Source organism: Rhea americana, unplaced genomic scaffold (assembly GCF_003343005.1).
Source record: "Rhea americana isolate MKP2758 unplaced genomic scaffold, rheAme1 scaffold_324, whole genome shotgun sequence".
In the NCBI taxonomy this organism is placed as follows: Eukaryota; Metazoa; Chordata; class Aves; order Rheiformes; family Rheidae; genus Rhea; species Rhea americana.
In genome coordinates, this window is record NW_028186451.1 from 546,807 (window position 1) to 567,479 (window position 20,673).

Consider the following 20,673-nt stretch of genomic DNA (forward strand, 5'->3'; position numbering starts at 1 on the left):
CTCTAATCTAGACTCAGTTTTGGCTTAATCATTTAAGAGTATGCTAGTCTACATACATGCAACAGTATAAAGGTAATAGTAATTCTCCCCAAAAGCCCTGAAACACCTGTGTCAGAGCATCCTCCATAACTTTGCATGAGAAATTGCATGCCATCTTTGTATACACCTGGCAAGCTTTCACACTTTCCATTACGCAAGACAACTCAACTTTTCTAGCTTGAGCAGCACTGACACTTGACTGCAAGATCACTGACCCCTCACACTGAAAACTAATTTATACAATTTAAGTACAGGGTTTCTGGAGACATGACTTAAAAGTGTATCCTAAAGAACTTGAGAAGCTAGCATCAGAATAGTTGATTCAGAGATGATAACCCATAAAAGGCATGCTGTGCAACAGGCTTTTAAAAAACAAAAAATTTATTAACTTTGTTATGAAAAATTAGGCCAAGTACTCAGTACTGCCTCAGTCACCTAACTAATAAAATTCACCAAGTTTTGAGAACTGCTGTATTTCCCTTTGAAAGGGGAGAAAGCAATAAAGCACAAACTACCCATAGAATTTATGTTAGGAGTGCGAGAGTCTAGATATCTTGACTCTGAATCTGGAGTCTAATACTCTAAGGGAACACAGCATACAGCCATCGCTGGGAAAGATCACCAGCATGTAATTACTGCGGGGACATGAAAGTTGACCATGGTCAGGAAAACCTTTCCAATACAATTATTCTGCACAAGTGTCCCACAGCACTTAAGGCATCTTGAAGCAGCTGAACACACAAACTAAACCAATTCCTTTTGTCACCTGGCCTGGCATAACACAAGACAGATACCAAACAACAACAGGTTTAAGTTCAGTTATTTTTTTTCATATCTTACATATTGAGAACCAGAATGACAAAAGCCAGACAGGTACTGGTACCAGGACACTAATAGCACAACCATAAAAGCACATTGATTCATAAACCCTGCACTCTTTCAACACTAATAGAAGAGCACAACACAAAGGTTGGATTACATATTCAAATACAACCATTTCAAGTGAAAGCCTCTCATAAATGCCAATCTGTTGCTCATGATGACACTTCATTTTGTAAAGCAATATACACTAAGTTGGGTTTTTTTTTAAACTCAGTTCAACTGACATTTATCTGAAGTTTTGTCCACTTCTGTTTGATTTCTGAACCTTTTTCCACACAAGAGAAGCTTCACACAGAGAAGCAGGAAGATACTCCAGTCTCCCTCCATTTTAAGCATTTTACTAACCTTCTCAAGATGATCTGCTAACCAGTGAAATCAATAAGCCATAGTTTTGTTTCTTAAGATAAAAAAAATTCTACCAAGTCTAGCACATTAACCAATGGCACTATGCTGCCACTAGGTAAAATAACCTCATGATCACCAAAACATTTCATTTCCATGACAGAAAACCACCCACATACCTAGTGCTCCAAGGCTGCGATTCAATGTCATAGCAATTCCGATGTAGCGCAACTTTTGAATGTTGTTAGGCCTACTCAATTTGCCTACTAAGATTCTCTAACTTCCATTTTTGCAGCACTGAACAACTGTCACAACATCCCCAAGCTCCAGAAATATATATTGCAAAGTCAGTTTGTAGCCAAATATATAGCCTAAAGCCAAAATGAGTGAAAACCTAAACAGTAGCACACATCTAAGCAGCCAGAGTTGAGGACAAATTTGAAAAAAATACACATAGGCAAAAATACTTCTTACACCACTGAATCATTCCAGCATTTCAAACCACACACAGCAAATTAGAAAAGGAGATAAAATGGCATAGTCAAGTGCTAAGGATGTGTCCATCTGTACCAATGCAAGTGTACTCAAACAGTTACGGCTGGCTTAAAAGTAGATATATGGTGGTTCTGCTAACCTAGGAAAACTTGCCAGGAAAGACAATCAGTGTTGACAAAGACTATAACCAAAATAAAGAGAACAAGTCATTAACGGTGTTTCAGCACCAGTTTTGGAGACTGATCTATGAGATGCAGAGGAACAGTTCAGACATATGAATCTGAAATTAAGCTCAAAGATATCACTTAACAGAATTGTTAAGTCAGTAGGATATATTTCTATCAACAACCAGTGACATAACCAGACCTGAAAAAGCTAACAGGGAAGTATTATATGCAACCAACTGGAGGTTGGAACAAAAAGCCCTTTACTACTGTCCTCAGAAGTTAAACACTTGGTGAAACTTCTGCAATTTAAAATTAAGTCAAAGAACAGAAGGTATCCAACCAAATGCTTTTGTAAAGAATAATATTTAATATAGTACAGTTAAGATCATATGGAAAATACTGAACAAGTACTTACCCTTGAATGCTGATGTTTTGAATTACAGAACTGAAATTTTCACCTAGAGACTAGGGTTGCAGAAAGAATTCTGAAACTAGGGAGCAACAAACAGTTGCAACAGAAGATACCTAACTTGCAAGTACCCTCCTYCCCCCCCCCCCCCCCCAAAAAAAAAGTCAGCCTCTGTCTCAGAGATACTCAAAGAGGCTTCTCTAAGAGTTTTTCCCCCTATAGCCACTCAGTGGCTGCAGGCTTACACAACAAAATTGCATGTGGAATGCAATATTTTGTTAGAATAATCCTTGTAAGACAATCCCTTTATGCACATGCAGCATTAAATAGTTTTAAAAAGCGGCCCCATCAGCTGCATTTGGGGAATGATTGAGGTATTCCCATTACACTTGATTAATTACTAAATTACTTAGTAGTAGTAAGCTTACTTGGTAAGTAACTGAGTGTTGCATTTCATACATCTGAAATCTAGCTGAGGTAGGATCATTTTTCCCCAGTGCACACTTTTCAAGCCTTTACAAATTCTCCCTAATCACCACTCAAAAGGCCCCTATAAAAATAATCCGAATATTGTATGTCAATGTCACAAAAGTTAAGTCTCACAAGGTACTTCAAAGCTAAAAGTTGTCATATTCTAAGTACCAAAGAAAAAAACCCACACTTTTGTAGAACAAAACTCAAAACTGTATGACATGTTCTAGCATCAGCTTTACTATAAATAAAGTACTGAACAAGTTGCCTCCCCATCAACTATTTGTTCTGTAAATCAACTCTGAAATTCAGAAGCAAGCAGTTCCATAATCAACTTAAGCCATCGCTAACACAGGCTCCTGCCTAAAGTGGTGATACTGCGCTCAAGTCTTCTTTATGCAAGCACCAGTCTTCCATCAGGAAACTCATGGAGTTAAAAGCTAATTATTGCTTTTGATAGATTTTCAACTGCAGCACTGCACAAGATAACATCACCAAAAGCAGCCACAGAAATACTTAACCAACAGCAGAGGGGAGAAGAAGCTGTTTTGCTGACAGTATAGGCCTCTACTTCCACTTTGAAAAAGGAGAAACCTTTTGTTTTGTTACAGTTGTCATTTAAAGTTAAAGGCATTCTGAAAGATCACTGAATAAGAGACCAACGAACTACAGAATCAATTCTCCATTAATTATAGTTATAGATACCTGATACTCTGCGTAACAGGAAAAACAACATACTAAAACATGGAGTGACACCTGACTGGCTTTGCATAGGTGCAGCATCAAGATTATTTAATAGCTCAGGCAGAACACCAGCTCTGTCACAGTCCTACCCTACGGGCTTGTTAATCCATGCATTTTTTTATTAGCAAATATTCAAGGTCAACTATAAAAGCATGCCTCTACACTTAGTCTATTGAAGCATACTGTATGCAACTCCTTACTAAAATTTCTTTTACAGTCAGCAATTTGATGAGGACATCCTTTTCAACATGTTGTGAGGGTTAGTAAGAATCTCTTGACAATCCAGAGGAATTAGTACTTTTCTTAAAATTTAAGTTTTAGAATACATTATACTAGCTTTCCTCCAACTTTTCAGTTTCTAAGAATGGCACCCTATGGATGCTAAATGCCAGTATTTTAAGGAACTTCAAACAAAAATTAAAGCAGTATTACAAAAAACATGTGCGCACGTGTGTGTGTGCGCACGCACACATGCCTTCAATAATCACAGTTGTATCAACTCTTTCAAGAGACTATTAGCAACACCAGAGTTCAGCAAGACAAATCCAGTGTTACATAACTCCTCTCAGTTATGGCAAAAACATGAAAGTTCTGCCCAGTCTAAGTGCATGTATAAATACAAGCATGCACCAAGTGAATCAACAAAAGCTAAAGACCTGATGATTTGTAAAGATACTCTGAGACCTGAACACTGCCAATAATCCAAGTAAACAGAAGTAGATTAAGATTGTAGGTTGCCCAACAAGCTATATGCACATTTGAAGCATTGCCTCTTCACACCTCTACTCCAGCATGCTAAGGGCATTTCCAGAAGGAAAAGAACCAGAAACAAACCCTGAGGAGCAAAGGAAAACTGATTTCAATCTCATTTCATAAGTATCTAAAGTCACCTTAAAAAAAAAAGTCCAAGCAACCTGATCTAAGCACAAAAAGGGTCTTTTACCAAAACTGAAAGCATACAGAAAACTTTGGTCTCACACTATATTATATTCAACTCAGTTAGCTTTGCAATGTTTTAGGCAAGTCTTCCACAAGTCTAAAATGGTTAGGGTAGAAAGGAGGTTTGGAGAAGGGGAGCAATAACAAAAAAGGTGATAATCACAAGATTTAAAATTTAGAAAGGCAAAGTTCCATTTTCAGTTCCTGGACAGTACTGCCTCAGCAAGAGCTGACAGAAGGCAAAGCTTAGCCATCAGTTCTTAAGAAAAGCTTTATCCTTATCTCCCAATGCCCCCTCCAAACATTCAGGCCATGTTTCTAACAATTCATTTCTCTAATTACTCAAAAGAGCACAATAGGAAAATTATGCTAATGCTAAAGTCCTAAAAACTGAGTGTTGCTGCTTTTATTATCAACTGGTATTCAGTATGTTAATTAAGACAACCAAATCACTGGCTGAGCACCAATCATTGAGAACACTGAAAACCTGAATTTGTTTATTTAGAATACCCAGGAATATTAAGTATTTCATATGCAGCTAGAAGACCCATTCATTTGCTGTCAGAACAACAAAAAAAAACTTTATAATAGAAATATTTCACTATGTGATTTAGTCTTACAAAATAAACCATCAAATACACATTTCTTCAGATAACAGATTCAAATAATTCAATTTATGTATTCAAATATTCTGCAATGTGTCATTCCTTTTTCTAAAGGGAAGAAATCCTCAGACTTGAAAGTTCAAATGATGCATTTCATATTAGTATTTTAAATAAAAATACAGTAGCTCATAGAGTATGAGAATCTGCTTCCATAGTACCCTGTAAATTTTGTACTGTTTCATATTCAAGATTTTTGTTCTGTGGCAGTTCAGTTCTTTTTCTATTAAGTTCTGCCCTCTAAGAAGCAATTACAATCCAGACCCAAACTCTCTTAACAGCAATAAACACACCATTTCCAGCAGGTCAAATTCTCCTTTTATTTTCTTGAAACTGAGACAATAGTTTCTCTTTCGTGGGTCCTTTAATGGTTTCATTCCATTTTTCCTGTCCACTTGAAAACCCAGGCCTCTACTTCTGCCATTAAAGATTCAACTATTATTGGGGGGGGGGGAGGGTAGAAAGGTAGCGATTGGAAAGCAGTAATATTTTCTAGACCATGCTAGAGCTCTAGAAAGCGTTTTTTTTTTCTTTTTTCTTTTTTCTTCCCCCTCTTTTTTTTTCCTGCAGATGAATAAACTTAATATCTGGTTACTTTCCAGGAAGATCAAGTGAAATTTCATGTGCCATCTCTGCCTTTCACTCCCCGAACTGCTTTCTACATATGCAAATTATTTCCTGTTAAAAGGAAAGCCACACAGAAATCTAAATCTGTGCACTTAACAACATCAAATACTGAACACATCTAAAGAAACAAACTCATCAGTACTATGCTAATATGAGTATTAACCAACTTGCAAGAAGTTAGTCAAAACGACACTCTGAGCATATTAAGCTCATTTGAGCATATCACTCTTCCCATAAGTATTCCTTCCCATCTTCAGCTGTTCTATGAGAATAATTACTGGTGTAAGTGCTTAAAGCCACCATATCAGCCAACACAGACCGTTTCAGAGCCAACATCATGGTAGATAACAAGAGATAAGGTTTGGAAACGGTTAAGGTGCGAGTATGTTAACTATTATTATTATAACAAGAAGCCCTATACCCTGTGCTCCCCGCCTTCTTTCCCTTCTTTTGCCCTCTCTTCTTCCCACCGCCGAGAAGAGGGACAAGCCAACACGAAAAACAGCATACTCAGAAGCATCTCTGGGAAGGGGGAGGGAGGGAGGGAAGAAGAAATAGGGGAGGCAGGGGAGGGGAGAAAGAAGAGGAAGGAGAAACACCTCCCAGGCCCTCAGTCATCACGAAACCGGGATTTACCACTTGTGTCGGCAGCTCCGCTCTCCCCAGGCGCCGCGGTCGGCCCGCCCCTCTTCCCCATCTCAGCAGACCACGCCGACCTCCCCAGGCGGGCACACCCCCGAGGGCGCCCGCCTCACCCGCGGCCCGCCCGGGCGCCACCTCCTCCATCCCCGCCGTCCCCGGGGGAAGGCCCCACCCGGCACCAGCGGGCGGGAAAGGGCCCCGCGGCGGCCTCACCTTTGCGCAGCTCCCGCTCCCACACGCTGACGATGAGCGCCGAATGCTTGCGGTGGTGGATGAGCCAGAGGCTCAGCGTTTGCACACTCTGCTGCGAGTTGCTCAGCTCCGACAGCTTCCGTTCCAGCGCCGCCTCCGAGAAGGCCGACATGCCGGGCCGCCGCCGCTCAGCCTCGGCCCCGCCGCCCGGCCGCGCTCAGGCCCCGCCGCTCCGCCCCAGCAGGGGAGGAGCCCGGCGCTCCCCGGCCCGGCCCGGCCCGGCCCTTCCCTTCCCGCCTCGCCGGCCGCCACTTCCGCGCGCCCCGGCAGCTCACCGCGAACAAAATGGCGGCGGCCGCCGACCCTGCCAGAGGCCCGATAGGCTCCACCCCTCCTCCTCGTGCCTCACTTCCGGCGGGCGGCAGGCGGGGAAAGGGGGCTGTATTGGCTCCCGCCTTTTGCGCGCGCGCCGCTCGCGCGTGTGTCCCAGCGACCTTCGCGCGTGCTCCAGCCGCCCGACTGTTAGGGGGCGGGGGCGGGGCAGTTGGGCTCTGCGTGTGTCGGAGMCCCGGTGAGGGGCGCGCTTATGCCTTTCCTTCAGTCTTTTGCCCCGATCAACCTTTTTCTAAACATTTTTTCTTTCTTTCTCTTTTTCTCAATTCCAGGCTCTAAGACTATCTTGTGGCAGAGTCCCACAGTTTAGTGATGGATTATGTACTGAAGTATTTCTTCTCACTTGTTTCAAACCTGTTCTATTAAAGCTTTGGTGGATACCACCTAGTTCTGCTGTTGCGGGAATAGTGAATAAAAATTATTCCTTGCACGCATTTTTTCTTGTGGTGTTCATTGTTCTAGAGACTTCATATTTTGTTTTTCATGTTGAAGAATCCGAATCTATTTAGTATGCGCCTGTGTGGACAGTCTGTACTGCTGTGAACAGCAGTCTATACTGCTGAGTATATGTAACTTCTTTAGTCTTCTCAAATGTCTTAACATCATGTCTTGGTTTACACAACACTGAATAACTGACATTTGCAGAGAACTATGAACTGTAGCTCCTACAGATTTGCCCCGAATCCGATTTCTAAGTAGTTAATCATTATAACTTCAGACAATGTCTTTCACAGATACTGCTTTAATATTTCTGTAAGATTATATATGTATCAGAAAAATATGCTTATACTTTACTTTGGGGTATCAATACTGACAATGGTTTAAGTATGCATCCTTAAAACAGAGTATTCCTGTAACAATTTAGTTACCCAGTTGCTTCTTATCAAACAGGAACAAGGTAGTTGCAAAGAAATCGGTAAAATGTTTCTAAAAACTCTATTTTTCGCCCTATTTCATGTCTGACATTCAGAGAAGGTGGCCCAGATGATAATGATGAGTATTCCTTTCAGGGAATTTTCCTAATTGATTCATTTTGCACACAATCACAGAACGGTTGAGATTGGAAGGGACTGCTGGAGGTCTAGTCCAACCTTCCTGCTCAGGCAGGGTCACCTACAGCATGTTAGGTAGGATCGTGTCCAAGCAGGTTTTGAATATCGCCAGAGAAGGAGACTGAAAAGCATAAAGCCTTGGGATTGTTAGGTGTTTTCATGTGAATTCTGTTCACAAAATCATCTATGCTGTGGATATTTTGAATGATTTCTAGCAGAATTTAAGCATAGAGCTGCCCAGATCTTTGAAATGTCTCATTTTCTATAAATTCAGTGCATTTTGGTGATCATGAATGAAAGAGAATTTGTAGTACTTTGCTATTTTTATTAGGCACAGCAGAGGACTATTGGCATTATATAGAACTGGCCACTGAAGTTAAATTAAGATAGAGCTAACACAGATGCAAGCATTAGAAAAATTAAATATGAACAATAGTTTAGAAATTAACATTCAGATAATATTTTCCAGAGGTGCACATTCTGAAGTTAACAGTGGAAACTTCTGTGGACAACCATGGAAAAAGAAATAGATTTCTCTTACAATATTGGATAAAAGGGGGCAAAATTTAGAAGTTAAAGCAGGGAAAATAAGGAAAAATAACAGGAACAGGTATAGAATTTTGGTAGTAATTACAGTAATGCTTATTAGTACTTTCTTCATCCCAGATTCTCAAAGCATTTTATAAACAAGGATAAGTCCTTCGATATAGGTATTTTGTTTATTCTGCAAATGTATTTGAACACTGAGAAATTATTACATGTTATACAGCAAAACTGAGATTTTATTCCCCTTATAAATCTTTATTGCACATAAAAAATTTTAAAATTTTAATTGTAAATGTTTACATCGCTAACCTAATTCTAGAAGCTATGCTCCTCCAGACAGGGAGTGGAAGTTTTCTATGAGACTTACCAAAATTGCTGAGTGTCAAACAACAAGTAATCACAATGGGATATTCGTTTGCTTTGGAGTTCGAAAATCTCAGCTTCAGTTCAGAGAACAATTGGTGAATTATTCACAGAATCATAGATTAGCTGGTGTTGGAAGGGATCTCTAGCGATCATCTGGTCTAACCCCCCTCTGCTCAAGCAGAATCCGCTAGAGCAGGTTGGCCAGGATATCTCCAAGGATGGAGACTCTACAGCCTCTGCGAACAACCTGTTCCAATGTTCAACTACCCTCACAGTAAAAATGTTTTTCCTTATGTTCAGACAGAACTTCCTTTGTTTCAGTGTGTTCCCATTGCCTTTTATTCTGTCACTGTGCACCACTCAGAAGTTTCTGGCCTGTCTTCTTTGCATTCTCCCATCAGATATTTATAAACATTCACAAGATCACACAGAGCCTTCTTTCCTCTAGGCTAAACAGTCCCAGCTCTTTCACTTACTTTTAAAAAATTAAACCAGCTCTGCAGGGGCAGAGTTATAAACTGATTTGAARTTTTATTCCAGTCACTCCAGTGTTCAAACCATAATACCATCTTTCTTCTGATTTCCTAAGACCAAAATTAAGCCCTGCTGCCCTTCTGTGTGATGCTGCACTTCTATCTGATCACCATGGGTTAGTGATAGTCCACTGTGTTCTCCAGTACCCAGAGAATTGGCGTTACGCAAGTTCTACGACAATGAGTATGAATAAAGTGCTGAGTTGATGTTTTTGTAGAACATGGGCTCAGGAAGCTCTAGGTAGTTCAAAAATGTAATTACATCTCAGACTGCACTAGTAGTCACCAAAAGGCTGTGCAGCATCTGCACACTTAATGTTCATGTTCTAGTAGCAGATTTTATGATTCTTCTTTCCTCTCACCTAAAGACATCCACATAAAATCGTTCTTAAATGGGGAATTTCGCCCTAGTTAGTGGAAGTTTTAAGTTCTCTTACCTTGAGGGAATCTTAGAAAGTGTTTTAGCACTAGAAGGCCTGATCTGTCTCTAAAATAACAGTGCTTATGGTGCGTTGTGGAGAAAGTGAAAGAACCTTCCCCATACACATACCACCACCAGGGCATGTCATTCTGTTTTGTTTATTTTTGCCAAATACTTAAGCATTTGTGCGATCTAGTCATAATTTAAAGAGAATGAATTCTTGATTCCAGCAAAATGGCAAGGGCATGCAGTGTCTTGACTCTACTACAGGTCTGTTTCACAGCTATTCCAAGCCATAAACCTATATGTGTGCTCTTTCTCTGCCTGGGTCCCTCCAGCTCATTATTAGAAGGTTGAACTCTGTTTCTTGAAGTGCACAGCCTTCAGCAGAGCTTGCTGGGTTTAGCTGTGTATACTCGTGGAACCATGACCAAAATGAAGCTGCCACAAGACAGGAGCATAGTTTTTTTAAATCCAGAAATTATACAGGTAAAGAAACAAAAGATAACACAAGTTTATGTATTTTCTCTGAACTGCCGAGAAAAGACAAAAGTTAAAGGGAAAACATAGTATTGAGATGGATAAGGAAGATTACTGACTCTGTATCTCTCATCTTTCAGGTAAGTCCTAACGAATGGGCCAAGTAGACGGGTGTACTGTGGTTGATAGAGTACCCAAAGCAGCAAAATGGGCATAGCTGCATTACCTACAATACTTATGCCAGTATCACAAAAAACCTTCCCTTGAATGTGTTAGTGTACTGCTAGAGAAGCTGAGCAGCCCCTCACAGGAGCAGCAATCACTGCCATCAGCTCTTCCAGTCTCTTGCCAGGGAGTGTAGCAAGTTCACTTCTGCAGGCCCTGTGTTCCTCTTGGCTCCCTGTCCCAGCTCTATCTTTTTGCTTTCCCCCTTCTTTCCTGTGGCAGGGATGGCTTGACAAACTCTATGCATCTGGCCTTTAAATGTTGCTCAAAATATTATTTTTGCATATACTTTGCTCTGCTCTGTTCACTTTAGTTCACAGATTGTCTTTCAAATAATCCAAGCATCCTTTGGTCAAGATTTCATTCTTAGTACAATGTAGCTGATCCAAATTGATTTGTGTAAAAAAGTACAGTCTTCTTTCAGTAGATTCAGATATCATCATTAAACCTTGATGAAACTTGTTACTGTCCACACTCCAGTGTTTATTTGGACTGCTTTAGTATGTATTGATTGCTAATACTCTACAGAAGAGTACTCTTAATTACCAAATACAAGAGGAATATCCCATTTTAAAAGCGTAAATACCACCTGACTACTTCTTTGCTTTTCACAAAGCCTAAGTATCTTATTTCATGGTTTGTTGAATGGAGTTTCCAAGTCAGTTTTAACTTTGCTTTCTTCAGGGCACTCCACTCTGGTATTCCTCCCCAAATCTTTATATGTACATGTATATATAGTATATATATATTATATTTCATCATTGTAGGTTACTTTGTTTTGAAAACCAGAAATAAAATTGGGTGATTTATTTATCCTTAGGAATATTCTCTGCTTCATTGGACTTATTTAGGAAGCCTTACTTTACTTTAGGACATAGAGCAGTAAAATGATCTATATATGTGCTGGTTTATAAGACATTACTCATCAGCCATGTATGATCTGAGGTGATATGAATGCAAATTCAACACTTGCCTGTTTTGTGTGGTGACTACCTGTCATAGACTGAAATCAGCTCTTGGATCAGAACAGAGTAAATCTTGCTCTGTGTGAGGCTTGCTACTTTTTCAATTTTCTACCTTTATTTTGCAGCTATTCTCAAATAATAGCCTACTCTGGAGGTTCAGTAGTGTTTAGGGATGCATGAGGTTTCTCTAGTTATTTCCTGTTTGAGAGTTTGTGTTAATTGGCATATCAGTTGCTACCTGGATCTCAAAAATAGAGCAGTTCTTTTTTTACTATTCCAAGTGTCAAGACTGTCCACGGCCTCTAAAAAATCTCAGTATAACGGTTTCTGAGGTTTCACACTTCATATTTTTCCACTACAATATGCTTGTGTATCTAACAACCTGGTTCTCACATGGTTCTACTTGAATATCCAGTAGGGGCATGAAAAATGGACAAACAGAAAAAGAAGACCCTAATGATTCTTGTCTGAGAGATGGTAATTCTTCTGGACAATTTTTTGCTCATTTTTTACTGGCAATCAAGGGGGCATATCTCAGGCAAAAATTAAAATTTTGAGTTAGTGCTAAGACCTGTAGGCAGAGAATAAAAGGTACAGAAGCCAAAAACCTAGGGGTAAATAATGGCTCTTTTGTATGCATTCCTACCACTAATCACTTTACCTCTTAATGTAATTCATTAAAGGTGGAAATTATTCACTACTTACAAGATTAACAGCAACCACTTACCGCGATATGTGTATATGATCCAGCAAAGTGCTCCCATATTTATTGCAGAAAGATAGATTGCGCAGTCTGGAAAATTATCACTAGCATTTCTTTGGCCCTCTCTGGTGGAGATGTAAGGATATTCCTTTAAATCCTTCTCCTTTTCAGGCATTCAGCCAGAGCAGCTATGTACATCCTGCTTCTTCATCATTACGCTTTGAAGTGAAATCATACTATATAAACATACGCTATAATTAATATATGGATGCAATCAAATCCCAGTTTTCCATAGTAGTAGTAGTGCTGTAATTAGGCAAGAAAGCATTCCAGGGTAAGTATTAACTCAGGTGTGCAGAAGGGTATGAAACATTAAACTGAATGATTTTAAACATCTGAGTAATAAATTAATGGATCATTAATACATTGCCCTAGAGTGTATATAGCTCTTAGTTCCAGCATAAAAGCAATAAAGCACATACCTAACAATAAATAATATTATCTTTGCAATGAAAAGGCAAACTGTAATGGTTTGRTGTATTATGTGGAGAACCGTCTCTGAAATTCTGGAAAATGCCAATTTAAACTTAACTTTAAATCAAAGTATATGGATTGATTCACCTTTGTGATCCAGCAGAACATTCACCTCTAGGAAGGATATAGTGTATTTTTTTATTGTATGCTCACCTCACTGATTCAGAGGTGATGTCTGCCAGAATACTGTGCTGTACTGACATGAGCGTAGCCAGAAGATTGAGGGAGGTGCTTATTCACCTTTATTTTGCATTTATTAAACCACATCAGGAATAATCATTCATTTTTTTCTCCTTTAGTATGAAAAAATGTTAGTAAGCTTAAGCAAGTCCAGCAGAAGGCCACCAAAATGGTCAGAGAGTTGGAGCACATGACCTGTGAGAAGAAACTGAGAACTGGGCTTATTTAGCTTGGAGAAGTGAAGGCTTCGAGGTGACTTACTGGCACCTTTTCAATAGCTATGAGGAAGTAGCTGAGAAAATGAAGCCAGGCTATTTACAGGTGTACATGATGAAGGGATGACAGACAATGGTCATAAACRGGAGGTTCCAACTTGATGTAAAGAAAACCTTTTCCACCACAGGGGAAGTCAGGCAGTGAAACAAGTTTCCCAGAGAGGTTGTACAGTCTCCATCCTTGGAGATTTTCAGGATTTGACTGGATAAGCTGCTCTGTGCAGCTCTGACCTCATAGGTGATCCTGCTTTGAGCAGGAGGTTGGACTAGAAGACCTCAGAGGTCCTTTCCAGCCTGAATCATTCTATACTTCTTAKATGGAGTAGTGCTCTGTGCTGTGCCTTTACACTGTTCACATTTGCTGAGCCAAATAATACAAGTTCAAGTACGAATCCATGCTACAAGGTTAGGCTGTTATAGCTTGTGTCAATTGCATCCACATGGCACAATAGGTTCTCCATCTCCACAGCATTACTCTGCTGTCATACAGAGCACRTCAGATGAGTTTGCACATCACTGTGATCTTCCTCTACTCACTGTAAAYGAGGGTCTGTCTTAGCTGGTTCCACAGCATACAGCTTGCTGATAAGGCCAATAATGATTTAAACAGTAATAGGAGGCYCACCTGAGAACCAGGTGTATCTACTGTAATAGATAAAGCTGCATCAGCTGGCAGAGAGCTAACTAGTTTTTCCAGCCTCCAGTCTCCCCACCAAGGAGAGAAGACAGACAAGTAGCATCTGGTCTTCCACACTTCAAAGAACCAATGATAGTACTGAAATTTAGGAGGAAAGAGTCCTCTATAACAAAACTTACTGTAAGCTGGCAGCCACTTTGTAGCAGGCAATTGTGAGGACCCTGATTCTATTGTTCAAGAGGGTATTTATGGCTTTCTGGATTTGCTTAACCATGAGCTACTGATCAGTGAGGAGGCAGTGTGGTGGAAAAGTTAGCAGTTAGGATCGTTATTACTCAAGTGTGTGGAACCATCAGTCACATCTGCATGCTAGTTATCAATTCTCAAAAACATCAGTGACTTCAGTAGCCRCAACGTCCACAAATGTATTGGTGTTTATTGATTCAATCCATATATTTTCTGATTGCCCACTAGCTTCACACTAAGAGCATACCTGAGTATGGCCAGAACAGTAAATGTCTGTTTCAAAGGCATGTTTATTTGCTGGTCCCCAAAATACCTTTCTGAGCCTGCTTTTTGAGTGAAGGATAATAAATGTAGMGAGTGTATGTAAAAAAGAAGCTGGTGAAGATGACAGGAGTTCTTACATTGCTCTGGCAGTGTCTTCAGCAGCATGACTTGCAAACGCAAGTCCCATCCTGTCATRACTGGCCACAGCTGCTGCCCAGTCACAATACATGTTCCTCATATCTACCAAAGTGGGATTCTTGTATCTCTTGGGAAATGATGGGCAGGAGGCAGGAATATTTGGATCAGGGGAAAGATGAGAGGGTGCTGTAGCAATTCTGGGAGACTTGTGGCCTAACATAGTCTCTCTTCTGGGTACCAGAACCTGAATGCTGTGTCATATCTTCACCTGTGACTTTTTGTCCTTGACCAATAGACTTTCCAAAGCAAAACACTTACCAGAGATTTGCTCTTGTCCCATAAAAGAAAATCTGACTGGTTCTGGACAATCCTCTGGGGCCGAGAGTTGGCCACTCTCATTACTTTTGTTTTAACTTAAGAGGAAGTTTGTTTCTTGCCATCCTTACATTTATAAGCCAAGTAATGAGGCCTGGCACTGACACTCTCCCTGGTGTTACCCAGCTCAGCAAGGAGTCGTGAGTTGTCAGTATGGACAGCCAGTATAGTGGTGCAAGAGTTAACTAAAATAAAAAGTACTGTTTCACAGCTCATTTTCCAGGACAACACTGAGGGCAGGTCAGCACTGGAGCCACTGTGAGGGAATGGAGGCTCAAGGCCTACCCAAAGGTCTTTGGAGTACTATAGCAAGGCAGCTGAAGCCAGGCTAGGTTCAGTTACATCTGTACTGCCTGTGAGAGCAGGACCTGCCCATGAGTCAGCTGCTTTCACCTAAGTCCAAGATACCCACCTGAGGAGCCAGCTAGTAGCACCCGAAAGGTCATCTGAGTGCACATCAATATGTAGCACACGTGGACAATCAGGGAATCAGGCCTTAATGAGAAGTGGRTGATTTAGCCTGACAGCACAGACATAGCTGTAGGAATATTTTTGAAGTGATATAATGTCAGTGCCTTTCACTTGGCAGGCCACATTCCAAAGGTCTATGTACTTTATGAAGCAGAGAATTAACACAGGTTTTCATGTCAAGGTCTATACTCTCCGTGTTAAACTGCAAAGAACCTTCAGATTACTGAATCTGTATCTTAGCATAAACAATCTGATGCATTTCGTGTTGCATCTGTGCCAGTGTAGATAGCAGTATTTTTCTTGGCAGCTAGGTGTCACTAGTGGTTTAGAAATGGCAGATAGAGTTTAATTCCAATGTTCTTTCTGCTACAACTCATTTATGGCCTTTCAGCCTCTTCCTGTACACCTCTGAAGAGAGTGTGGAGCTGCCCTTTCTACAGCTGAAGACTGAAATTGAAGGCTGAAATTAGATCCTCCTTTAGCCTTCTCTCCTTCAAGCTAAATAAACACAGTTCCCTCACTTCTCTTTGTATATTCGCTTAACCATCTTGGTGTCCCATCACAAGGCTTTATCTGTTTGTTGCTCTGTGTACTGAGGAGCTCAAAGACAAACACAGCCCTCCAGGCATGGTCTCACAAGTGCCAAGCAGAAGACAAGTATTACTTCCTTTGATTTGCTTGTAGTGCAGTAATACTATCCAGTACGTGGTTGTCTTCCATTGTCATATGGGTGCACTGTAAATGCCAGTTCYGCTTTCTGCCATTGGGAGGCCCAAGTCCTTTTCTGCAGAGCTGTTCCTCAGCCAGTCTGCAGCCAACATAGATGCATGGGCTTATTCCGTAACAGGTTCAAGCTCTGCATTTTTTTTCCCCTGAACTTCATGAGGTTTCTGGCAGCCTGTTTCTCCAGCCAGTTGAGGCCCACCTGAATGACTGCCCTGCCTTCCGGTGTATTGATTGCCCCTCGTCCCCTACTATGTGGTATCATCTGTGAACTTTCTGAGGATGCATTCTGTCTGTTCCCCCAGCTCGTTAGTATACATTAACCAGAATTGGCCCCTGGGGGACATTCCTATTAACTGTCTGTCAGCTGGACTTTGTAYGGCTGACCACAAATCCTGGTGTCTGCTAGTCCAGTTTTTCTCCCACCACCTAGTAGTCCATGTCTCTGGTGTAGGTCTTGCCGAGTTCTTACAAAAATACTATGAGAGACTGTTGTAAGTCTTTGTGTGCCTGGATGTGGTCTCCAGGAATATTTACTCCATAATCTTCCTAGAGACTGAGGTTAGTTGACAGGTAGCTTGGATGCCCCCTACTTGCTGATCTTGAACAGTTCTCAAACTACGCTCTCATGGTCACCACAGTCAAGATTGTCATCAGCTATCACATTTTTGACCAGTACTTCCTTATTTTTGAGTAGGGAAGGCAGCAGAGCACCTCACATAGTTAACCCATCCATCACATATGTTAAAGAGTTGTATCCAGACTCTTCAGAAATTTCCTGGGTTATTGCGCCCTGCAATGTTGTACTTTCAGTAGATATCTAACAATAATAGCACTATGTGGTGCTCACAAATGTCATAGGTTTTTATTTTCAAGACATGTATCAAAGATCACTTGAAGGTTAGAATGCTATGGAGGAAATCCAAGACCTACACAGTGCTTTTAAGCAAGGAACTTATGTAACCATTATATACTGAAATTCCTTCAGTGTGTTTCATAGTATAGATGGAAAGTCATTTTTTAATGTTCATCAAAGAAAATGTAAAGATTCAAAGAAATATACATAGCTCAGTGACATGGATTGCAGTATTTTTCTGTGTGAGCAAGGAATGAGTAAGGATTCACACTGGTAAACATATATCCTCTTTTTGTCTTATTTTTTTCTTTTTTTTGYGAGACAGAAATCCACTGCTGTGAAGTGGCTGGAGGAAGATGTACCTCAAAACTTGTTCTTTTTGTCAYTTGACTATAGCAATACCACTCCCACTGCTGTCCTGGCAGACAGAATGTGTCTCTAGGGTRTGCTTACATCTCATAAAAATTTCAATAGTTCTTCGAGTTTTTGACTTGCCTAGAGCCATGTTCCTGATCATCAACAACTCAGAACTAWTTTCCAGACATTCCTTCATCTCTGCTTAGGGTTTAGGTACAAGAGAATAAAAAAAATGGTAAAGCACATTTGAATAATGTGAAAGCAGTTCTTCATTATATTGTTCTTGGTTGCTGCTTGATATTTTGAATCAGACCTAGTTGGTTATGATCAAAGTCATTCTTGCTTCATGAATAATGAATGAAATAATCCATCTATCTGACCAAGAATCACTCAAAGCATTTTAAGGAAGAAGGATGATTAGACAGGTGTTTGAACATAATCCCCATGGCAAAAACATAAGATTTTCTGCAAAAGTAGCTTAAATATATACTCTAATAAAATGAAACAAAACTTCAGAGGCATATTGTTTTCAAAACAYAACAACTGGTCACATAAAGTAGACAATTTGTCTATGTTAAGATAGATCTCAGTTTGCCTGTATTCAACAGGCTGTCTTTTCAGTATCCCTTCCAACTCTGGATATTCCAAATAGCTCAAAGAAAGTTATCTAGGCATTATGAATATGAAATGGCGTCAGAARGACCTGGCAGATTAGGGAGTTATTGATTGCCAGAACTGCCTGTGTTTCTTCTTTAATAAAGAATGAGCTTCAGCTGCTTTGAACTGCATCAGTTCCACTGGTCTCATAGCACCAGGGCTATGCCAACAGACTTCATGTGATATCATCAAGAAATTTGGCTCACCGTAAGCAATCAATGTTTGCTTCCAGTTACTGTATGACTTGTACTGAAAATGACCTGAAATAGCCCCCACAATGGCTACAGGCCTATTTTTTGAAATCTGCAGCTTTTTATGTGTACTGAGGATAACCACACACCATCGACAATTGTTGTCCGTTGACATCTCCTGTGTCCATATGGTTGGCACCTCAATTTACTGCCTGATATCCCTCAAAATCCAATGCATGACTGCCCAATATCCTCATTTAATACATCTATCTTTGCTGTGTGCCATCATGTCATTTACTTCTTGCCATTCTCTGCCTGTCTGCTGTACACGTGCATAGCTGCAAGAATGGAACTCAGGAGAGTTGCTAAAACTTCTTAAAGGTAATCTCCCATTCCACATGAAAAGTCCTAGAAAGCAGATGCTACCCTCTACCCTTAATCTTTGACCTTTTCCATTACAGCTGAAAATTTACGTGGCTCAGACCAATTTGCTGCTTGGAGTGGGGATCATTCAGGCACCAAGATACGACTTCTAGGTCTATTTTCAGCATAATACATAGGAATTAGTTAGAATATGGAAGTGCTGGAAGTTTTATAGGTCTCTATGATATTCAGATGTATATTCAAACACTTTCAGTCTTGGTATACTTTGAGGGTTGGTAAACCCTCAGATTTAGCACCAAGAAACAACCAGGTCTGTGGAAGAATGAGGACTGTAAGTGAAATTTTAATCTATTCTCTGCATGGCAAGGCCTGACTGAGCTCTGGTTTCCTTCTCATTCTCTCCACGTCTTTTAGCTCCCCCACCTTTTTTTCCCTGCAGGCAAATGTATACTTTAACTTAACATTTCTGGGCCTTTGCAGTTCTGACTCCTTCAGAAATGATCTTAAGACCTTTGAAAGCGGAAAAGAAGTATTTGAGATGGGCTTTTGGGGCAGAAAAAAGCACTACAATCTGAGTTTATGGTATACAAAGGAGGTGATTTTTATCTTCTTTATACTGATTTCAATCCAAGGACAGCATCAGCTACCTCAGTAAAATACCACTAGTGTATAGCATGCCTATGTGAGTTTTCAGAGTTCACAAGCTTGTATTGCTCATCTCTCACACTGAAGTTAGTATGAAGTTGATCACTGGCAAGTATACATCTGAAAAGTATGTCCTTGCCCACTAGATGTTAGACAAAATGGAATTCAACCTTACATGCTAGAGCTGTCCCTACATTCAAGATTATTTTTCTGATCTGGATGTGGATAGGCATGTGGTGCTGTATATAGTGCAGGAACCCCTACACTGAGGGACAGTTAGGTCCTGCTTTTGCTTCTGTTGAAGCCACTACCTTGCAAGGGAGAAGGAACAAGCCTTTCAAATGAGCCCTTATAGATTTGAACGATTGTCTATTCTATTTTGCATAATCCAAATAATACTTTCTGGAGGATCAGTTGCACACACAGAATYAAGTCACTGATCTTTTACGTTTACATTTGGTGTCGATTACAAACTAAAATATGCTGTCAGCTGTACTATATATACTACAATATACTATAGTATATACAGAATCATTGCTAGCAATATGCTATTTCTGCTTTGGAGCAAAAAATCCACTTAGCTTCCTATTCTCTGTAGAATTTACATGATACAGTTCTAAAAGACATAAGGAAAAGTAGTTAACATGCCACTAATTATATTACTGTCACAGAATGGATTTTAACCATTAACTTTGAAATTAAAAGTGACATAAAGCTAATGTCACTGCTAACGAGTGTATTTCTGAAAAAAAAACAGAGCATGAAACAAATGAAAATGCATGGAAGTCAGAGCTGGTATCATCTTAAAATGAGAAGAGAATTGCAAGCCAGGCAAAACAAGATTATATCTTGCAATTATTTTCCCAGCTGATAAGAATAAAATCTGCTTTCCTGTTAGGCTTTTAACAGTCCCCAGAATAAATCTTCCCATTTCTACTGTTAATTAATTAATAAGTGTTGGGGGAGAGGGTGGCAAATGAAAGATTCTGATTGCATATCTCAGATAAATGCTTTGTGCAGCCAGATGCTATCAGGTAGAATCTATGATTGCAGCTCTGAGTTATCACTTGAAAAGTAAGATGTGTCTGTTGAATTTTGTTTTCATTAGGGAGTGCTGGATGGAAAGTTCATCTCTACAGTAAGACTGGTTGCTGTTTCACTATGTTCTACCAATACTGTTTTATAGATTGTAAATTCTATCTTTTTTATCAATTACTTACTTTTTTTCATTAATAGAAAAATTGGTCTTTCCTGAGCTGTAAATGTGTTTCTTTATTAGAGGGAAAACAGCATAAAAGAAAAAGGTAGCTACTTTATTCTCTCACAAAAGAATATGAGAAACCAAAGAGCCTGAGAAGAAATCAGTCGCAAACTGTGACTACCTTCACCAGTAAATTCCCAACTGTATTGCAGCCTTCTGTCACAAAGCTTAGGTAGATCTTGCA

At 40.1% G+C, this 20,673-nt stretch overlaps 1 protein-coding gene across 3 annotated transcripts in view; it reads right to left on the reverse strand.

Annotated features, from left to right (window-relative positions):
* RPRD1A (regulation of nuclear pre-mRNA domain containing 1A) overlaps window positions 1-7,000 on the reverse strand; it is a 44,392-nt gene extending 37,392 nt beyond the window's left edge. For 2 of the 3 annotated variants that reach the window (XM_085310714.1, XM_085310715.1), the window contains exon 1: window positions 6,633-6,999. In XM_085310714.1, coding sequence (XP_085166840.1) covers window positions 6,633-6,783 — 151 coding nt within the window. In that variant the 5' untranslated portion in view covers window positions 6,784-6,999. Of the gene's footprint in view, window positions 1-6,632 lie in introns of all 3 variants that reach the window. The other variant, XM_085310713.1, reaches the window with a different exon arrangement.
* Window positions 7,001-20,673: the final 13,673 nt, after the last annotated feature.